Source organism: Solanum dulcamara, chromosome 9 (genome assembly GCF_947179165.1).
Source record: "Solanum dulcamara chromosome 9, daSolDulc1.2, whole genome shotgun sequence".
Lineage (NCBI taxonomy): Eukaryota > Viridiplantae > Streptophyta > Magnoliopsida > Solanales > Solanaceae > Solanum > Solanum dulcamara.
The window spans coordinates 7,756,118-7,772,391 of NC_077245.1; the positions used below are offsets into that span (position 1 = coordinate 7,756,118).

At 36.4% G+C, this 16,274-nt stretch overlaps 1 protein-coding gene across 1 annotated transcript; it reads right to left on the minus strand.

The window, feature by feature from the left end:
* Window positions 1–2,544: 2,544 nt before the first annotated feature.
* Window positions 2,545–15,197, minus strand: LOC129902393 (uncharacterized). Its single transcript, XM_055977617.1, has 23 exons — window positions 14,868–15,197; window positions 14,710–14,773; window positions 13,830–14,465; window positions 12,194–12,435; window positions 12,012–12,086; window positions 11,793–11,927; window positions 11,531–11,649; window positions 11,145–11,450; window positions 9,807–9,894; window positions 9,471–9,576; window positions 9,272–9,385; window positions 8,644–8,807; window positions 8,429–8,549; window positions 7,964–8,188; window positions 7,696–7,886; window positions 6,387–6,554; window positions 6,196–6,301; window positions 5,109–5,246; window positions 4,402–4,563; window positions 4,123–4,323; window positions 3,302–3,496; window positions 3,149–3,220; window positions 2,545–3,060 (listed from the first exon to the last, which is right to left on the minus strand). The coding sequence occupies exons 2-23, from the start codon at window positions 14,755–14,757 to the stop codon at window positions 2,908–2,910; spliced, it is 3,765 nt and encodes a 1,254-aa protein (XP_055833592.1). The 5' UTR covers window positions 14,758–14,773; window positions 14,868–15,197; the 3' UTR covers window positions 2,545–2,907.
* Between the last annotated feature and the right edge of the window lie 1,077 nt (window positions 15,198–16,274).

Consider the following 16,274-nt stretch of genomic DNA (forward strand, 5'->3'; position numbering starts at 1 on the left):
TGAGGTTATATGCTAAATACAGATGTGATTCTGCTCTGGCAAAGGTACACACCCATTTTCGTGTTTCAACACAGAATGTTGAACAATCAAACTCAAAGTTCTTCCATTCGAGTCTCCATATTAAATTTATTGGTTCTTCTACTACTGATTTTGAACTACAACTTATGGATACGGATATGATCTGGATATTAAAAGGGTCCAATGCATTAAAGTTCTTGCTATGCATGGGTTTCAGGGAAGGGTTGAACTACAAGGATTTATTGTGTGCAACGTTACCTCACAGTTCTGCAAAGATTTGTTTCCATGGCTTGAACGTGTGACCTTGTGGTCATGTGATTTGCAAATTCTAGAGGATGATACAATACAATTAGAATGTTATAGAAGAAGTTTGATGTGGAAAATGCAAATCATAACTTGTGTACATATCGATTTTTTATGAATAAAAACATCTTTTTAGCTTGAACTATATATGGTCAAAACTTAAGTTACATTGTTGTGTTACTGCAATAAGTTAGTAACTAATCTAAAAGTTGCATCAAATATCCTTCAAGGATGTATTGGGTTGAGTGTATGAGTTAGTACAATGATCTCAAGTTAAACTACTAGAAGAATAAGAAGAAGAAAGGATGTATTGGGTCAAGTGTATGCGTTACTGCAATGATCTCAAGTTAAAATACTATGGAAGAAGTTCACAATCAATCGATTTTTTGGTTTGTCACTTAGTGTGCAGTAACATTAGATAGACTAAATCCAGATTTGAGCCAAAAATCTTACATAGAGAGTTGATGTGCTCTAGACTTAATGGGCGCTCTCTCCCTCTCCGCTCCACACCCATGTCGGATTCGAAGTGCATGATCTGACATTTTTGAAGAGTCTGAACAACGTAGGTTTGAAATTCATATGTCATACTTTTGGTCTATATTAAGGTAAGCTATATATAATAACAAAGCAAGGCAATATAGCCCTTGGATTCAAAATATTTACTTCTCCCTTGTTATCTTCTTCGTATTTTGCAATGATCACTCTTGAAACTATAATAGCTTTCTTTGAAACTCCATCTCCAAATTGCTCCATAATTTTTCTATGTGCACTCCAACAACTAGTAGAAAATGATTCAATCCAATTAATTTTCTCATGAATTCCATAATTTTGGCCTACGATTGTGCATACACCACATGTTTTCTTGATACAAATTCTTGTCGACTTGTCAAGGCCTAACAAACGAGTAACTGTTGCACCATGGTAGAAAACTCTCTCTCCTCTTTTTTTTCTTCAACTTCTCGTGGATCTTGAATTCATCATCATCTTCTTGCATTCTTCAAAATTTTCAATAACCTTTTCACTATGGTTTGCTTTCAAGATTTTTTCAATTGTGTATACTACTCTGCTTCCATTCAAATCGAAACATATCTTCCACTATGGTTTTTAAAGGATTTCCTTCAACAATCTCGTCTAACAGCTTAAGCGGTTTGTGCACATTCAATCTTGGAGAGTCACAAATATTTGTACGAGAATTAAACACCAACCCGTTTCTTGATTTTGATATCCCTTCGTCTTCAAGTGGATTTTTTCTTTTTTTTTTGGAGACTGATTTGAACTTCGACTGCAGTTGATCATGATGCCTTCTAAATTACTTTTCTTTTTAGTCCGTTTGAAAAAAGAATGTCTATTTTCTTTTTTGGCAATTCTTTAATTTCAACTTTCCACTTGATATGTTTAAGACCACCATATTAAAGAAAATTTTGGTGCTTTCTAATTTTCTACATATCTTTAGTTTAAGATTACAAGATTCAAAAGTTTCTTTACTTAAACTCCCGGTTAAATCACAATCAAACAAACAAATTGAAACGGAAGGAGTACTTAGTAGCTAAACCCTCTGCATTCTAAATAATTAAAGATCAGCTCTCTCATTCAAGTTGTGGATTGCGAGTGTTGATTATTTATTTCATTTGCCCTAATGCTTGGTTGCTTAATTTTAAACAGGCAAATTGGACGTGGGACTCCAAATTGGAAAAAAGCACACGCAAATGTTAAAATATTGATTGACTAATTGCTTCCATCTACTTGTAATACATAACCCGATCAACTATTCTATGCTTTAGCATTAAAACATAGATTGTCTATATAATTTTGAATAATCTTCACCACTTCAACTAGCTTTTAAAATTGAATTAAACTCAATAGTCGTTTTCTCAATGTGAAATAAAACTTGATGTTGAACTATTCAATGTTGAGCCACCCATGTCATGTTACTTCACATGCAAAATGTCCAGACTTAAAAGCACACAACAAAGTGTTATGATCTCTAATTGGAGTTGAAGTTATGAAATGATTTTTATATGATCTTGGATGATCCTTGTAGCAGACTCTAAACTTCAGTTAACAGAAGCAATCCCCTTATCTATGGTTCTCTATACGACACGCTACACTCTCTTTCTTACGCAATTCAAGCAGTGTAACTATCAAAGCTCTTCCAACTAGTCATGTCTTCAAATAAGCATTGCGGTTAAGTCATTCAACCAAGCGAGAGCCAGAAAATTGAAATAATGAATGTCAAGTGATTCTTGAATGCATACAGAAGACATGCTCAAGATGACCTAGATATTTGGCAAAATGTGCATTACAAGATAGTCTTTTATATATGGCTATCAATACAGATGGAGCAGTAGAGTCACCGGCTCCCACAACAAAAATGACTGTGAGACACTATTTCCTATTCTACTGTAGCAGGCCTAAAAACCATAAGAGAGAACATCTTCGCCGTGGTCCTCCCTAATCTGAAGCGAATCCACCTGTAGACTATAGGTTATAGGCTATGGCTACGACACCCTTCTTTCTCTTTTCGTTTCCGGAACCAAAAAGAAACAAAAGAATGAAATTGAATAGGACATCTATACATAATTAAATCTAGTAATAGTAAGTTGAGCCTTTGTTATTTGATGCATCCCTACAAAGCATTGATCGCACTTCAAGAATGGACCTTGGAGGCTCAAGGTCTTTCTCTTGAAGCGAATTGCCTAAAAGCTGCTGCATCTGAGAGGCAAAGGTATCATCAAGGATCTGCAAATGCCAAGTACATAAGATGATGAAAATATAGTAATTGGTTTAAACTTTATAGTTACAAACAAAATGATATGTTGCTACTTACAGAGACAGCAATTCGTGAGCCCTTGTACCAAGCCCGATTCTCTTTCCTGCTCTCTAAGAAACTTAGCACGTCCTGCAGCAGAGTGAAATTAGTAATAATTTTCACAATAAAATAAACACCAAGCTAATAACCAGAAGTTCAACCAACACTAACCTGTCCCATCCTGTCCCAGTAGCCTCGACAACTTGCGATGAATACATTAGGCTCAAATATGGTATAAAGGTGATTTATCGTACTCGTAAGCTGCTCCTTCAATGGCTGCATCTTACACCTTATGTCCGATTCTATGACATTCTCCTTGGAATCTTGTAAAATTTTCTTCAACTTTGTGCTGTTCTGCAGCTTCGTCTGAAGCAGGAACGATGATATTTGTTAAGTAGTCAGTGTATGGCTCTTAGTTTGAAAGATAGATAAATGCAGAATTTGACTGGAGCTACTTATGCATTTCTCAATTATGGGTATCGTTTATGAGTTTTCTTTAAGAAATGAATGACATAGATGTTGAAGCAGCCGCATAAGATCAGCATAACGGAGCCTACTGTTAATGGCTAAACTTTCAAGATGGAAAATTAATGGTTGACAGAGCCTACGAGTCCACACTTTCCTCGAATAACATGGAAATATTATCCAGATTAACACAGTACCCTCACAACTCATCCAATGTCATTAACAATTTCGCATGGGAGAGAAGAAGAAAACAGATTGCTAATTACATCATGTGCAGTGATGTTATCCTGACCAAACACTTTACTCTCCGCTCCATCCAACTAGGTAAAAGAAAGATCTTCTTCATCAAACCTTTTATACTAGTTTCTGAAGTTTCACCATACTTTTATTGCTAAAATCTCATCAGAAGAATCACATAATCAGTTGAAACGTTTCAGTAAGCAGTGACTAATATATATAGAGAAGTGCATTATCTGTGTGGATTCCTTTTAAGTTTTAGATTTAACCAAAATGTAGAGCAAACTTACATTTTCCGCAAGCTTCTCAATGACTGCCTGCACATAATTTCTGAATTTAGATCGAAGCATCACAGTCACCTCACTCAGGCGCTCTCCAGGGGCGGTGTTTCCTCCTTCAGGGATACATGAACCCCAGGACTTAAACTGCTGCTCTATTTTTGGGCGAAGAATGTCCAGCATCCTCTTCATTGAATTCAAAAGAATGCCCAGCTGAAAGAAGGAACATGCTTCAGGTCTAAATATATAAAATATAAATGTGATGAACGGCAGAAAAACAAGGATGCTTACATCTTCTGGCACATTATATGGGCAAACTGATCTTTTGGCAAGTTTTTGCACATATTTGAAGCCAAATTTCTTGGGTGTCAAATTCTCCTTTAACGGGGACAAGACATCTGCATATTGCTTCTCCAGTGCATCCAAAATTGCTTTCTCAATATCAGCAATGGCCTTTATATATCAAGAGACATAAAAAAAAAGTGTAAACTATAAAACAAAATAATAGTTTCAAACAACCAAAAAATGAATAAAATATAAGATGAACAGCAATGTGCAACAACAGCCCGTATGTTACTGCCTATTTGATTCCTTTATCTCAATCTCTCTTCACTTCCCGGAGAAAACGAAAATGAAGCAAGGAGAAAAATGAAAATCAATTAAAATCCCAACATCATTAAGTTTCTTTGCTTTTCATACAATGTTTCCATGGTGAAGTCTAAATATACCAGTCCTCTTCAGCAAATAAATAAATCATTTGGCACTGGCAAAGACTATATGCTGGTATACCCACACTGGGCATGAGAGTATTGGGGAAGTGAAGTTCAATTACTACTGTTTCACTGTCAATTTAGTCCGTTAATGAATCCTTTTGACAGTTTATAATGGTGAGGTAAAAAGAAATGCAACAGGCTTTTCAGCAAGTATGGAGCGACTGCCTACAATAGTATATTCTCACGCAGAGTAGTAAAAGAGAAACAAGAATAATCAGGGCATACATTCTCCAATACAAATGTGTACTCCGGCCACCGGCAGATGATGATCACATAGTCATTAAGAGTTTCTTTCAGGCGCTCGTACATTTCATCAACAAAAGGGGTTGTTGAATGCTGTGTTTTCACTCCCGACCATTTCACCTGTGAGATAATGGAGTTTATTCAGCACCAATCAAGAAGAATGAAGGATGGAGAAGACATGCAGAAAGTGAAAACCAATGATAACCAATTCCTAGATTAACTTGAAGCAGAACTAAGAAAGCTGTCAGTACCATAAAGAGTCAAATTTTTCTCTCCATCTAAGCAAGCAAAACATGGCCCATCTTGATAAGTTCTTTCCATCCCATTGCTAAATGTAAGAATTAGCCAATCTCATAAAAAAAAATCAAAAAAATCTAGACCTTAGTTGTTATCAAGGCCTGTTTAGTTGCTAACATTTTTACATTGCATCTGGAAAGCAGCAAGTTGAAAACTTTCACACTAAGAACTTCCCTCCAAATTAAACCTGCAAAGAGTGCATGATTTTTACACACTCTTCTTATTTTAAAATTTCATTTTCCTCTCAAACACCCACATGCAAGAAAATGAATCTGAATCTCCTTACTGCATTGAAATTTTTTTCAAGATAAAGTGGTCTAGCAACTATCTTGATATACAATGAAGACAATGTTTTCAAGCTCCTCCTATGCTTCTGTTATGATACGGAAAATTAAGAAGCCTAATATGGATTTTAACGTCTTGACCCTTTGATTCCTGGATACCATCCAGCCTGTGCCTACATTGCAAGTTTACATGCAAAACGCAGCATAATATAGAAGCTACAAGCATATATAATCAAAAGGCATTGACCAGCTTAATCCAAAAGATTAAATGCAAATAATAATAATTAATAAAAAGAAAATAGCACAGTGAAATATTATGCAAGTCGGATGCTAAGTTTGATGCAAACGAATTGCTGTCCGGAAAAATAATCACACCAAACACATAGATCATATGAGATGGTTCATCTTAATGGAGGGATATTAGGGCCAGACCAGAAAAGAGTAGATACACCAATTTAAACAGTGCCTGTGAAAGCCTTAGTTAGTACCTTATCCAGCTTGCAAGATTCCAGCAAAGAGAGCCGCTTATCCTGGATCCACAGGATGATATACAAATGGAACAACTCTTTCGCATCAACTCCTCCTTTAACGGGTCTGCACAGGTCGTTTCACCAAAAATTACAACATTTAGCATATAGATCTTATGCATTAAAAAGTGCACCTATGAGGCAAGACTTACTTGATATTCCAGCAGGCAAGATCCCTCTGAAAATCTGCTGTTGCAATGACAAGATCAGTCACATGGGGAGAAGGGCCAGCAGGAGGGCAAGCGATCAGGAATGCACGCAATCTGCAGCAAAGTTCTGCACTATATATGGCTGAAGAAAGGTTTGGCAAGTCTATGAAGCTGCACACAAAGAATTGAAAACATCGAAGCAGTTAGGAATGTTGCAAGAGATGACAACTAACGGAAAAAAAAACATGATATTGGACTCGTTGACTGTACAAGAAATGCACCTAAGACTTGTCAACAAGAAAATGCTTAGTGGTTTTATGCAAACACACATGTAAAACATAAGCATGAGAGAAAGGGGGTTAGAAGAAGAGGGAAGGGGGAGGACGGAGGATCATGTCTGTTAAGAAGAACGACTTCGGGTTTGCCAAACCATACAGAGAGACAATAGTCCATTCCAGTGTTGTCAAAGGCGGGCTTTAAGCGTGCTTAAACCCTAAAGCGAGGCTCAAAACGTGTTTAGCACTTCGCCTTGCTTTATGTGCGCTTCAATGTGGTCATCAAGGTTCTAAGGCAAACTTTTCCTTGCCAATGAGCCTCTTTTGAAGAACTTTACACTAAACAATTGATATTTCACTTTATCATACCTTTTTTAAATTTCTTTGGTCATATATTTGTCATTCATGTTTATAATTATTGGTCTTGGACTAAACATATATATTTGTATCTTTTCTCCCTTTGCACCTTTTTTCATTAAAGCCCACACTTTATTTGTGCTCTGCGCTTAAAGCCCCAATGGACCTTAGAGCTTTTTTGCACTTTTCGCCTTTGATAACACTGGTCCATTCCTCAGTCAACTAAGACATTAAATACCCTTCTGCAACCCAGGACTAAACATCTTATGCATGGACAACATGGGGCCCAACATTATGTAAAATTTAGTCAACCAATGAGAAAGATTGACCAATCTCATAATACGCTATTTCATATCACATGCCCTCTAACTTGAATTCCTAGAATAGGTGGATAGTCTGGCTCTGATACCATGTCAAGAAAATAGACTCTAAGCCTAACACAACCTCAAAAGTTAGCATAGGAGGTGAAGGATTGCTCAAGACATGGAAACAACACATTCCCCTTAACCAATGCATGACACTTAACAATGTGAAAGTTTTGTCAAATAAGTCAATTCACTTTACCATCTTCACATATATGATTTGAGCGATGTGAGTAACAGCCTGTGCAATACTAATCAATCTTAAAATGTTTACTTAAGACATATAATAGCCTCAGTATAGTTCAAAATCAGAAATACCTTGGAAGTATATTTTGATTGTGGATCTCTATGTCAGTAAAAATTTCATTTCTAATGTTCATACAGAGTGATTTCATTTTTTGATAAGCAGTAGACACGGTAACAGCATCCATCAAGAGTCCTTCATTATTCCCGCTGACATATTCATCCGTCTCTGTCAAGTGCCGTCTTGATCTTTTCTTAGCAGCAGCCTGTGCAATCAAATATTTATGCCAAAAACTGCAGATAAAAACAGATGATATGTAGAGATGTGTGCCAGCTTCCAGACCTGAAAATAGCTGTACAGTGTGTTCTGAGTTTCAGGAGATAATATGTCATGAAGTAGAGAAAATAGTTTAACAGCAGGCTCCAATGCAGGTGGTACAACTCCAGTAGCTGGTTTGAAGACATCCATTATCCCCTGTGGTGTTGACTCATCCAAAGACTTGTAGTTTTCAAAAACCAATGCAAAGATCTGTTCTATCTGGTCCTCAATTTCCCCCAAAATACGATTCTGTAAGTAGCAAGCAACGCTGTGCAATGTCAGTACTTACGAGAGATATGTGAGCAAATTGTAGACAATTCTTTTATAAAGAAACACAGACGTAGAAACACAACTTTTTTCAAGACAATGAAGTCACAGAATAACTTGGAATCTTTTTGAAACTCATAATAACTTGGAATCTTAAAGACACAAAACAGTATCAATGTCCAATCTGCAATATGGAATATATCAGATTCAATTTGTTGTTACCTCTTGATGACTAAGGGTGCTCTTAGAACGGCCCTTCATTATAACAGGTAACAAAAGATCATGCACAACTGTAAGACAATCAGCAGTTGGTGTTGCCACATCCATGACATAGGAAAGGTACCTGCACAATTGATGTTGCAAAATAATTGTGCACATAATAAGAAAGTGGATAACTCCTCCAGCACCTAAAACAAGTAGATGTAAATATATCGGACCTTAATCTAGTGTATGCATCAGAAACTCCATAGTATGATGCAAATTCAGTGAGTAACCATTTCCATGGACCATGTAGTGTCAAATTTCTTTGTTGGAATTGTTGAATCTTCATTGCAACTTCGAGTACCAGGTCATAAGCAACAGTTTCTGCAACTGAACCACACTATGATAGGAAGAAACCAAAAAAGTGTCAGATAACAGAAATTCATTTTGTGAGTATGCTTTTATTTTCTCCCAATACTATTTGAGTAGGGGATGTCACAGCAAATCATTTTATGGACAGACAATAAAAGTCATTATAAATTTCCACAAAGGTGAGTCAATGACAAAGAGGTCCCGGAAATATCATTTAAATATGCAGTCACAGGAAATGAATAAGTCAGCTTCATATCATCGTGATTAAATGAGGGGGGATGAAATGACAAACAGACACGCCCAATATCCACGAAAGTCCACAAATACTGATTCGACAAAGCTTATCTTGCATTCTTATTGGCTCTTTTCCCCTCTCCAAAATACAAACTTCAGATGCAATTCAAGAAGCATAATTACATGAAGCCAATGCAGAGAAACAATTCTTTACTCTTCCTTCAGTTGTAGAAATGCTTGTAAAGATGACAAACTCACCTTAAGATGACTATTTTCATCAAATGCTGTTGAGTAATTAATAAAGAGTTGCACTTTGCCAACAAGCTCGTGTTCTGGTTCACGATAGACAGACCACCACCGAAGTTTCTCACCCTGAATGGAACTTTACTGTAAGAACCATGAGCTAACTGAAGCAATAATTCTAGTTGATAACTAAGTTGAATTCAAACAGGTTTACCGGTTCTTCAGCAATGGTGGCAACTTGAGCAAGGACACGGCCATAATGCTTTCCGTTGGAATCCAGGACTTCAACAATTAGGTCATCTCCAAGACTATCTGGAAAGCTGTAACGATGTTCACATCAACAACAACATACGCAGTGAAATCCCCAAGTGAGGTCTGGGGAGGGTAGAATGTACGCAGGCATTACCCCTACCTCGTGGAGGTAGAGAGGGACAGAGGGTACAATGTTCACATTACAATCCAAAAATTATAGCAGTTATTCAGAGACAAAATATGCATTTAACAGAATTCAATAGAAAGAAAATAGGATGACGGACGAGGAAAAACTTACAAAATGTGGGTTTCGCCTGATCCAGGTTGCATTTTAATAGCATCCTCTTCCGTTGAACTTTTTAGTCGTAAGAAACAATAGTATGTCTCTGATCACATATTAGGTTTCATGGGTGAGATAACATGTAGTAAATACAATCATTATATTACATAAGTTTTAGTAGAAATAAAGTGCCTCTATGGTCGCAGATTTTCTTGCCACTTATGCCCTTGTAAAGTGAGAGAGTATGAAAAGAGAATGAGGATTAAAGAAAGGTCAAGAACATACAATTTTCTCATAAGACCAATTATTTTAAACCAACTGTTTACTGAGAACAGTGTAACAACTTGAACTGCAATTTATTTCGTTTTTGCATTTTTAGTCTTGTTAGCTTGTTAAGATCAATTAATATTGTAAAAAATATCTGTGGGCAAGCAGACCAGGACACCATGGCTATAAATAGAATCAGAAATCATCTCCAATTAAATTTTGCATTGCAGGTCTCTCAGATATGGCAGCTATTTTGAACATCACGGGGTTTTAGTGGGTTATGTTTGGCAGTTCCTGCTCCCTACAACCTTCTAAACTATTGTAGCAGCCCAGGAATGGAAAAAAAAATAAGCAAAGTGGTGGAATACCATCCTTGATAGCGTTTTGTAGGAAATATGGGAAGAGAGAACTCAAGATGTTTAGAAGACAAAAACAGCTCCACCAGAAGATCAAAATGAACTGTTTTTTGCTATAATCATTTTGGTGTAAAAAAAGAATATGTAAATGATGAGGTAAGTATGATAGGTTTCATTTCATAGAGGCCCTACAGGCGAAGGACAGGGATACACAGTTATTTTTTGGGGGGTTTCAAGAATTTCTGTTTAGGCAGTCTGGGCTACTGATGTAAATACTATTGCAGCAGTTACTTTGTGCTCTTTCAATACAATTATTCCCTCCTTAAAAAAGCATATCACCGTAAATAATTCATTTATACAGTAAAACATGACTAATCACACAATAAACAGAAGTATTTAGTCAACTTGGTTAAATGATGTTAAACAAGAATGAATCTCTCACATACTACAAAAGTCTATGAATGTGTATCTGGTACTTGATAATTAAGGAAGATTAACATGTCCATATTGTAAGTGAAACAACTATTTCCAATGGATGGATTGTTGATAATTTATCAAGGCGATAATGAGGATGTTGAGATAATTTTGTTCAGGAACAGCTGAAACTAAATGATTAAAACAATAAGTTTTTACTGTATCTCCAATGGGTTAAAAGTGACAAGGAGCTACAGGATGAGTGATACCTAAACTAACAAAACAAGAATCAACATTCAAGAGCAATGAACTTCATTACCTTGAACAACATCATAAGACGATGGACTGCTGCGGAGAGATGTCACACCAATTTTCAGGAGTCCAGAAACTTGCTTTATATATTGGGTGCTCGCCTGCATGTATGCCAAACTCTGGCGCGAGAAGGAACCATTTGCAGGCACACGAGGAGCAAAATGGACTTTGCGAATCGCTCGCCATCCGGAAGAGATTGATGACCGCATATTGGATAGGTGATATCTAACAGATTCAATCTTTATTTTTGGTGTTTTCAGGGAAGAAAAACTGCAGCCGGTAGGTGGGTCCAGGCCCATCTTAACCTTCCTAACTGCAAAATCAGAAAAAGGTCAACGAGAGAATCTTCAGTAGTATTACCCTGAAATATTACAAGTAAATACCATTAATTACCTTGGATCTTCATCTTTCCAACCATTTGCTTAGGTTTTGGGGCAGCCGCTTCCTTAGGAAGCTCGGAAGAGCGGTTTGCCATTAATTCCTCCTCTGATTGTAACAGAACTTGCTGTAACCTGTAAAACCATATAGGAGACGAAAGTTGAACATAGCGATAAATCATTTCAGTGTTTGTTATAGACTTCTTCTCAAAATGACACTAAAGCCAGAAAAGATCATAGCAACTGCTCAATAGCGTGGAACAGGAGAAAAAACTGACCTAAATGAATTCCTTAAGAGAGCACATTCACTTTCCAAAAACATCGGAGCTTCTATGCAACCCCTAGCCCAAGCATGCAAGCAGAGCCGAACACACGCATCATAGGCGAGCACCCGATGCCATGGGCCCAGTGCACTGTATTGGATAGAAAATCACCACTGATAATACTGGAAGAGTAACTATACATTGTAAATTTGTTTGTGTTAACAGTAAAGGTACCTGGCATGAAAAGTTGGAAGGCGAGCGGGATAAGAACCCATTGGCCCTCCACTTTCTGCAGGAGGAGCAGTCGTCCTGAAAAACAGGTGTAAGCAGATATAAGCTGAAATTCAGGAAGTATTGTGCTTTCATAGAAGAAAGGCACTAAGGCCCGTGGAAAAGATATAGCTTCATGTACAAACCTCACAGGTGAGTCAGAATGATTTGGAACTTTGGCCTGGTGGTTTATGCCAGAAGAAATGTTACTATCTGCCTTTGTTGAGAGACCACAATCTTCTGCCATAGATTGCACATTAACTGTTCTAGAGGCAGGGATCCGCTCATCAGCTTCTTTGATTTCAGCAGCAGAACTGCAAAATGGAGGTGCACTGGGAACATCTTCATCAGAAGCGACCTTCTTCTGTAAATTCCCAGAGATCATATCCTGAAAGTGATTGAATTAGCTTCACCAGAGAGTGTCTATGTTCTCTAGAAGATATGAGACACCACATAGTACATGAGAAAAATTCATTGCACAAGTAGAACAATTTAAATTCAACTCAGAAACATTCCGCAAAGTCAAAAAGGAAAATGTAGCCGTCAATAATAGCTAATCAGACGTGGTGATCATTTATAGTCCAGTCATATTATCATCACCTCTTGGTGAAGGAGGAATCAAACTATTTCACATTTATCAGTTTGAAAGGTGTGTTATCGAACTATTCGCCTTTATCAGTTTGAAAGGTGTTCTCTTTTACTTGTCTAGCAATACCTGACAGGTGAAAACTTGAGAATAAAAAGGATTACATATGTCGACTGGTGCTTCATGTGAAGATGTGACCACCTCCTTTTACATTGTCAGGTGACAACTTGCTTGTGCTACGAGATTTTGACATGGTTCAGGCCGCAATGGACAACGTCCAGCACAGTGAAGGAGGCTCAGAAGAAGGAAGAGAAGTTGAAAAGCAAGGGATGTCTCACCCTTGGCACTCATGTGAATCCGTGAGGGAAAAGAAATAGGAGAGCTTTTGTAAGTATAGAGAACAACTATGTAAATTTGAGGAACTAGCTTATCATTCCTAGTTTCTTTGTGGCACCCACAAAATTCTTGTTTGTATAGAAGACAGGGTGTCATTCCGATCATAGACAATCATATTATATTTTAGATTCTCTATTATTTGGTATATTGCTTGTACACAGATGATTTTTTCAATATTAATATAATTATCAACTTCATCAAAAAAAGGATAACACATTCATGCATAAACTGTTGGACTTTTGGTCCCCACAATTTTTCATCTTCAAGATAATGTTTGAACGTAAAAGGCATTCATAACCATAGGTATTACATAATCTGTTCACCAGCAAATCATAGAACAAGGTCAATTGAAAACTTTGCAAATGTAAAACTCAGAACTACAATTCTGCCTAGTTGAGGAACTCTAAGTCATATACACGCGACACAGTTATTTTCTCAGGTAGCCATGATTCTTTTTAGTAAACTAGTTCTCCAACCTGAGACCTCATGGTTCTTAACCCACTTCATTTACCACTAGGTCACATCCTTTATTGCTAAATAGTCACATAATCTTAAGTCGTGGAAGATGAAAATTAAGATGCATATTTCTAAGAAATGGCAATGCACAGAATCTAAAGTAAGAGTGCGGATGAAGACATCACACAAGAGCACATTTAGGCAACCTTATGACAACCATTAGTGAGGATCATCATATATTCCTAAAAGGATAATAAAGTTCTAAAGCTAATTCCATTTTCGAAGAATACATTAATTTAACAATTGGAAACTCAATTCAAAACATAGCTAAAGCAAATTAATACCTTCTGAGTCTTGTTTCCTGTATTCAATTTAGATGGAATGCTGGACGCATACCCTTCAGATGCATAATTTGTTGATCGTGGAACTGTTCCATTATTTGTCCCAACTTGGGTGGAGGAGAACTCAGAGCTTGCAGCAGAATCAGAAGATTCCTCCTCAGTATAAACACTACTTCCAATTGGGTATCTATTAGTTCCTCTCATCAATCTATCGACCACATATCCACGACCTCTCCCCAACGTCTCCATCGATGAACTAACATCATCAGATAACATACTGTCACTTGCATACTGCACAGCACCACGCCTTGGTGGGAGATTGTAGTATCTCTGAGTGGCTGCAGTAGTGCTAGGCACTCTGTCATCATGTGGCGATGAATCCAATGAGTATCTTCCCCCATAAACCTCCTCTTCCGAGTCAGTGATCATGTCATTATCAGAAACCGACGCACTTTCATCTAAATCCCCAGGTATAACTCTAGATATAGGAATAACCCCTGACAAATGGCCACTCCGGAACTTCGAAGGCGGTGGAAGCCCAACATTGCGACCCCCTTTTCTCATACTGCCAATTGGATCAATCCTTGATCTTTGGCTTGAAATTGAGTAAGGAACTTCCTTGGTCTGCTGCCCAGAACCCTGAATTTCAAGTTCAAACCACTTCATAAACGTCACATCATTTGCTGAATTTCAAATTTTAAAAAAATCAAAAATCACTCCAAGAACAGGACAAAGAAACTCTGACATCATAAAATTCAACTTCAAAATTTGAAATTTCAAGAATCTGGGAAACCCCACATAGATAAAAGTCCTAATAAAACAAAAGAACACAAACCCAGATAGAATCAAAAGACAAAATATCAGAAAATTGATAAAATGATACCTCTCTAACCCACTTGAGGGCGTTATTATCAAGCCCCTCAGTGAACATCTGCTTCTGTAATCGCCTGTCTAATTAAAGAAATAAGAACCCCAAATAAGAAAAAAATCACAATGCCAGACTTTACAAGTATAGTACCAGTAAACAGTGGATTCTCGTACCTAAAACGATGTCGTTTCTAAGGAAGCAAGAACAATATTACTTCATCCCTGGGTTGGTTCAAATGAAAAAAAGAACCTTTTTTTATTAATTGTTTCTTTGGGGGGTTTTGCGTGAAGGAAAACAAAAATGGCAGAAGAAGAGGAAATTGTTAGCCGAAAAGTACTGAGCACGTACAAATGGTGAAGGAAAAGGGTTGTTGGGGGTACGGGGGTTGAAAGGGGGGTGTGGGGTAGAACGACAACAAAAGAGTAGTCGAACGTTGTAATGTGAACAACCTTTACTGCTCTGTTTTTCTTTCTTTCTCTCTCTCAGTTTTCCCCGCTTGCTTAAACGATGAAGAAAGAGAAAACACTCACATGGAGGGTAGTGGGTGGTGGGGCCTACATATTAGCACCTTTTTTTTTGAAAATTTGTAAAAATTTCGATTATTTTATTAAGGTCTCATTTTCCATATTTGCCCCCTTCCTTTGAAAATTGAAATTTGTTAATATGTTTTAGTTCACTTCTCATTTGAAGATTCTTATCAAAGAAGAAATAGTGGAAATTTATATATTTATTTTTAGTAAATTGAGTCGTATTAAAATTAACTTCAGACTTACATATATATATATATATATATTAGGATTAAGATTTAGATAGATATTACTTTGCGCAATGCAAATATCGAGTATTTAAATTTAAATTAAATTAAGTAATTTTAATTTTAAATTTACGTGTTTAAATTTGAACTATCATACAATTATAGATATTTAAAATTTGAAATTGGTTCAAAAAGCAATAATAATATTTAATGCAACTTAAGTTATAGGGTGGAAATCGACCAAAGCATATGAATTTTACTTTTATGTCTATTTTCAATTAAGTCGTATTAAAATCAGTTTTAAATTTGTATGTCTTTCAAGTTATATATATGAATTTGAAATTAAGGCTTGATAGGTGCATTATTTGCACAATTCAAACATCAGACAGATAAATTAGGCAATTCCAACTTTGGACGTATGTATTTAAATTTAAACTACTATGCATTTTCAGATATTTTAAATTTGAAGTTAGTGAAAAAGGCAATAATATAACTTGACATTTTAAAATAACTTAGTGTCTGTTTGACTTAACTTATTTTAAGCAGTTTATAAGTTGTTTTCAGTTTATAAGCTGTTTTAGATAAACTAAATCAAACAAATCCAATTATTTTTTGAACTTATTTTAAGCACATAACGATTTTAAGTTGGTCAATCAAACACTAAAAAAAGTTAAAAATAATATATAAGCAATTTATAAGTCAATCCAAACAGGCTCTTAATAGTAGTGGGGCCACCACATTAGGTTCTACCTTTTAAGGAAAAGTTCTCTTATTTGAGATTTCTTTATCTTCATAATTATGATTATCACAAAAAAATATCTTATCC

What these genes read in the sequence shown, in the direction of transcription:
- LOC129902393 (XM_055977617.1), bottom strand. Translation starts at nt 14,757, where the DNA reads ATGTTCACTGAGGGGCTTGATAATAACGCCCTCAAGTGGGTTAGAGAG. An exon ending in CTCTTAAGGAATTCATTTAG is followed by an intron (nt 11,650 to 11,792) that starts GTCAGTTTTTTC and finishes ATGGTTTTACAG; the next exon opens with GTTACAGCAAGTTCTGTTAC. An exon ending in CATATAATGTGCCAGAAGAT is followed by an intron (nt 4,324 to 4,401) that starts GTAAGCATCCTT and finishes TCCTTCTTTCAG; the next exon opens with CTGGGCATTCTTTTGAATTC.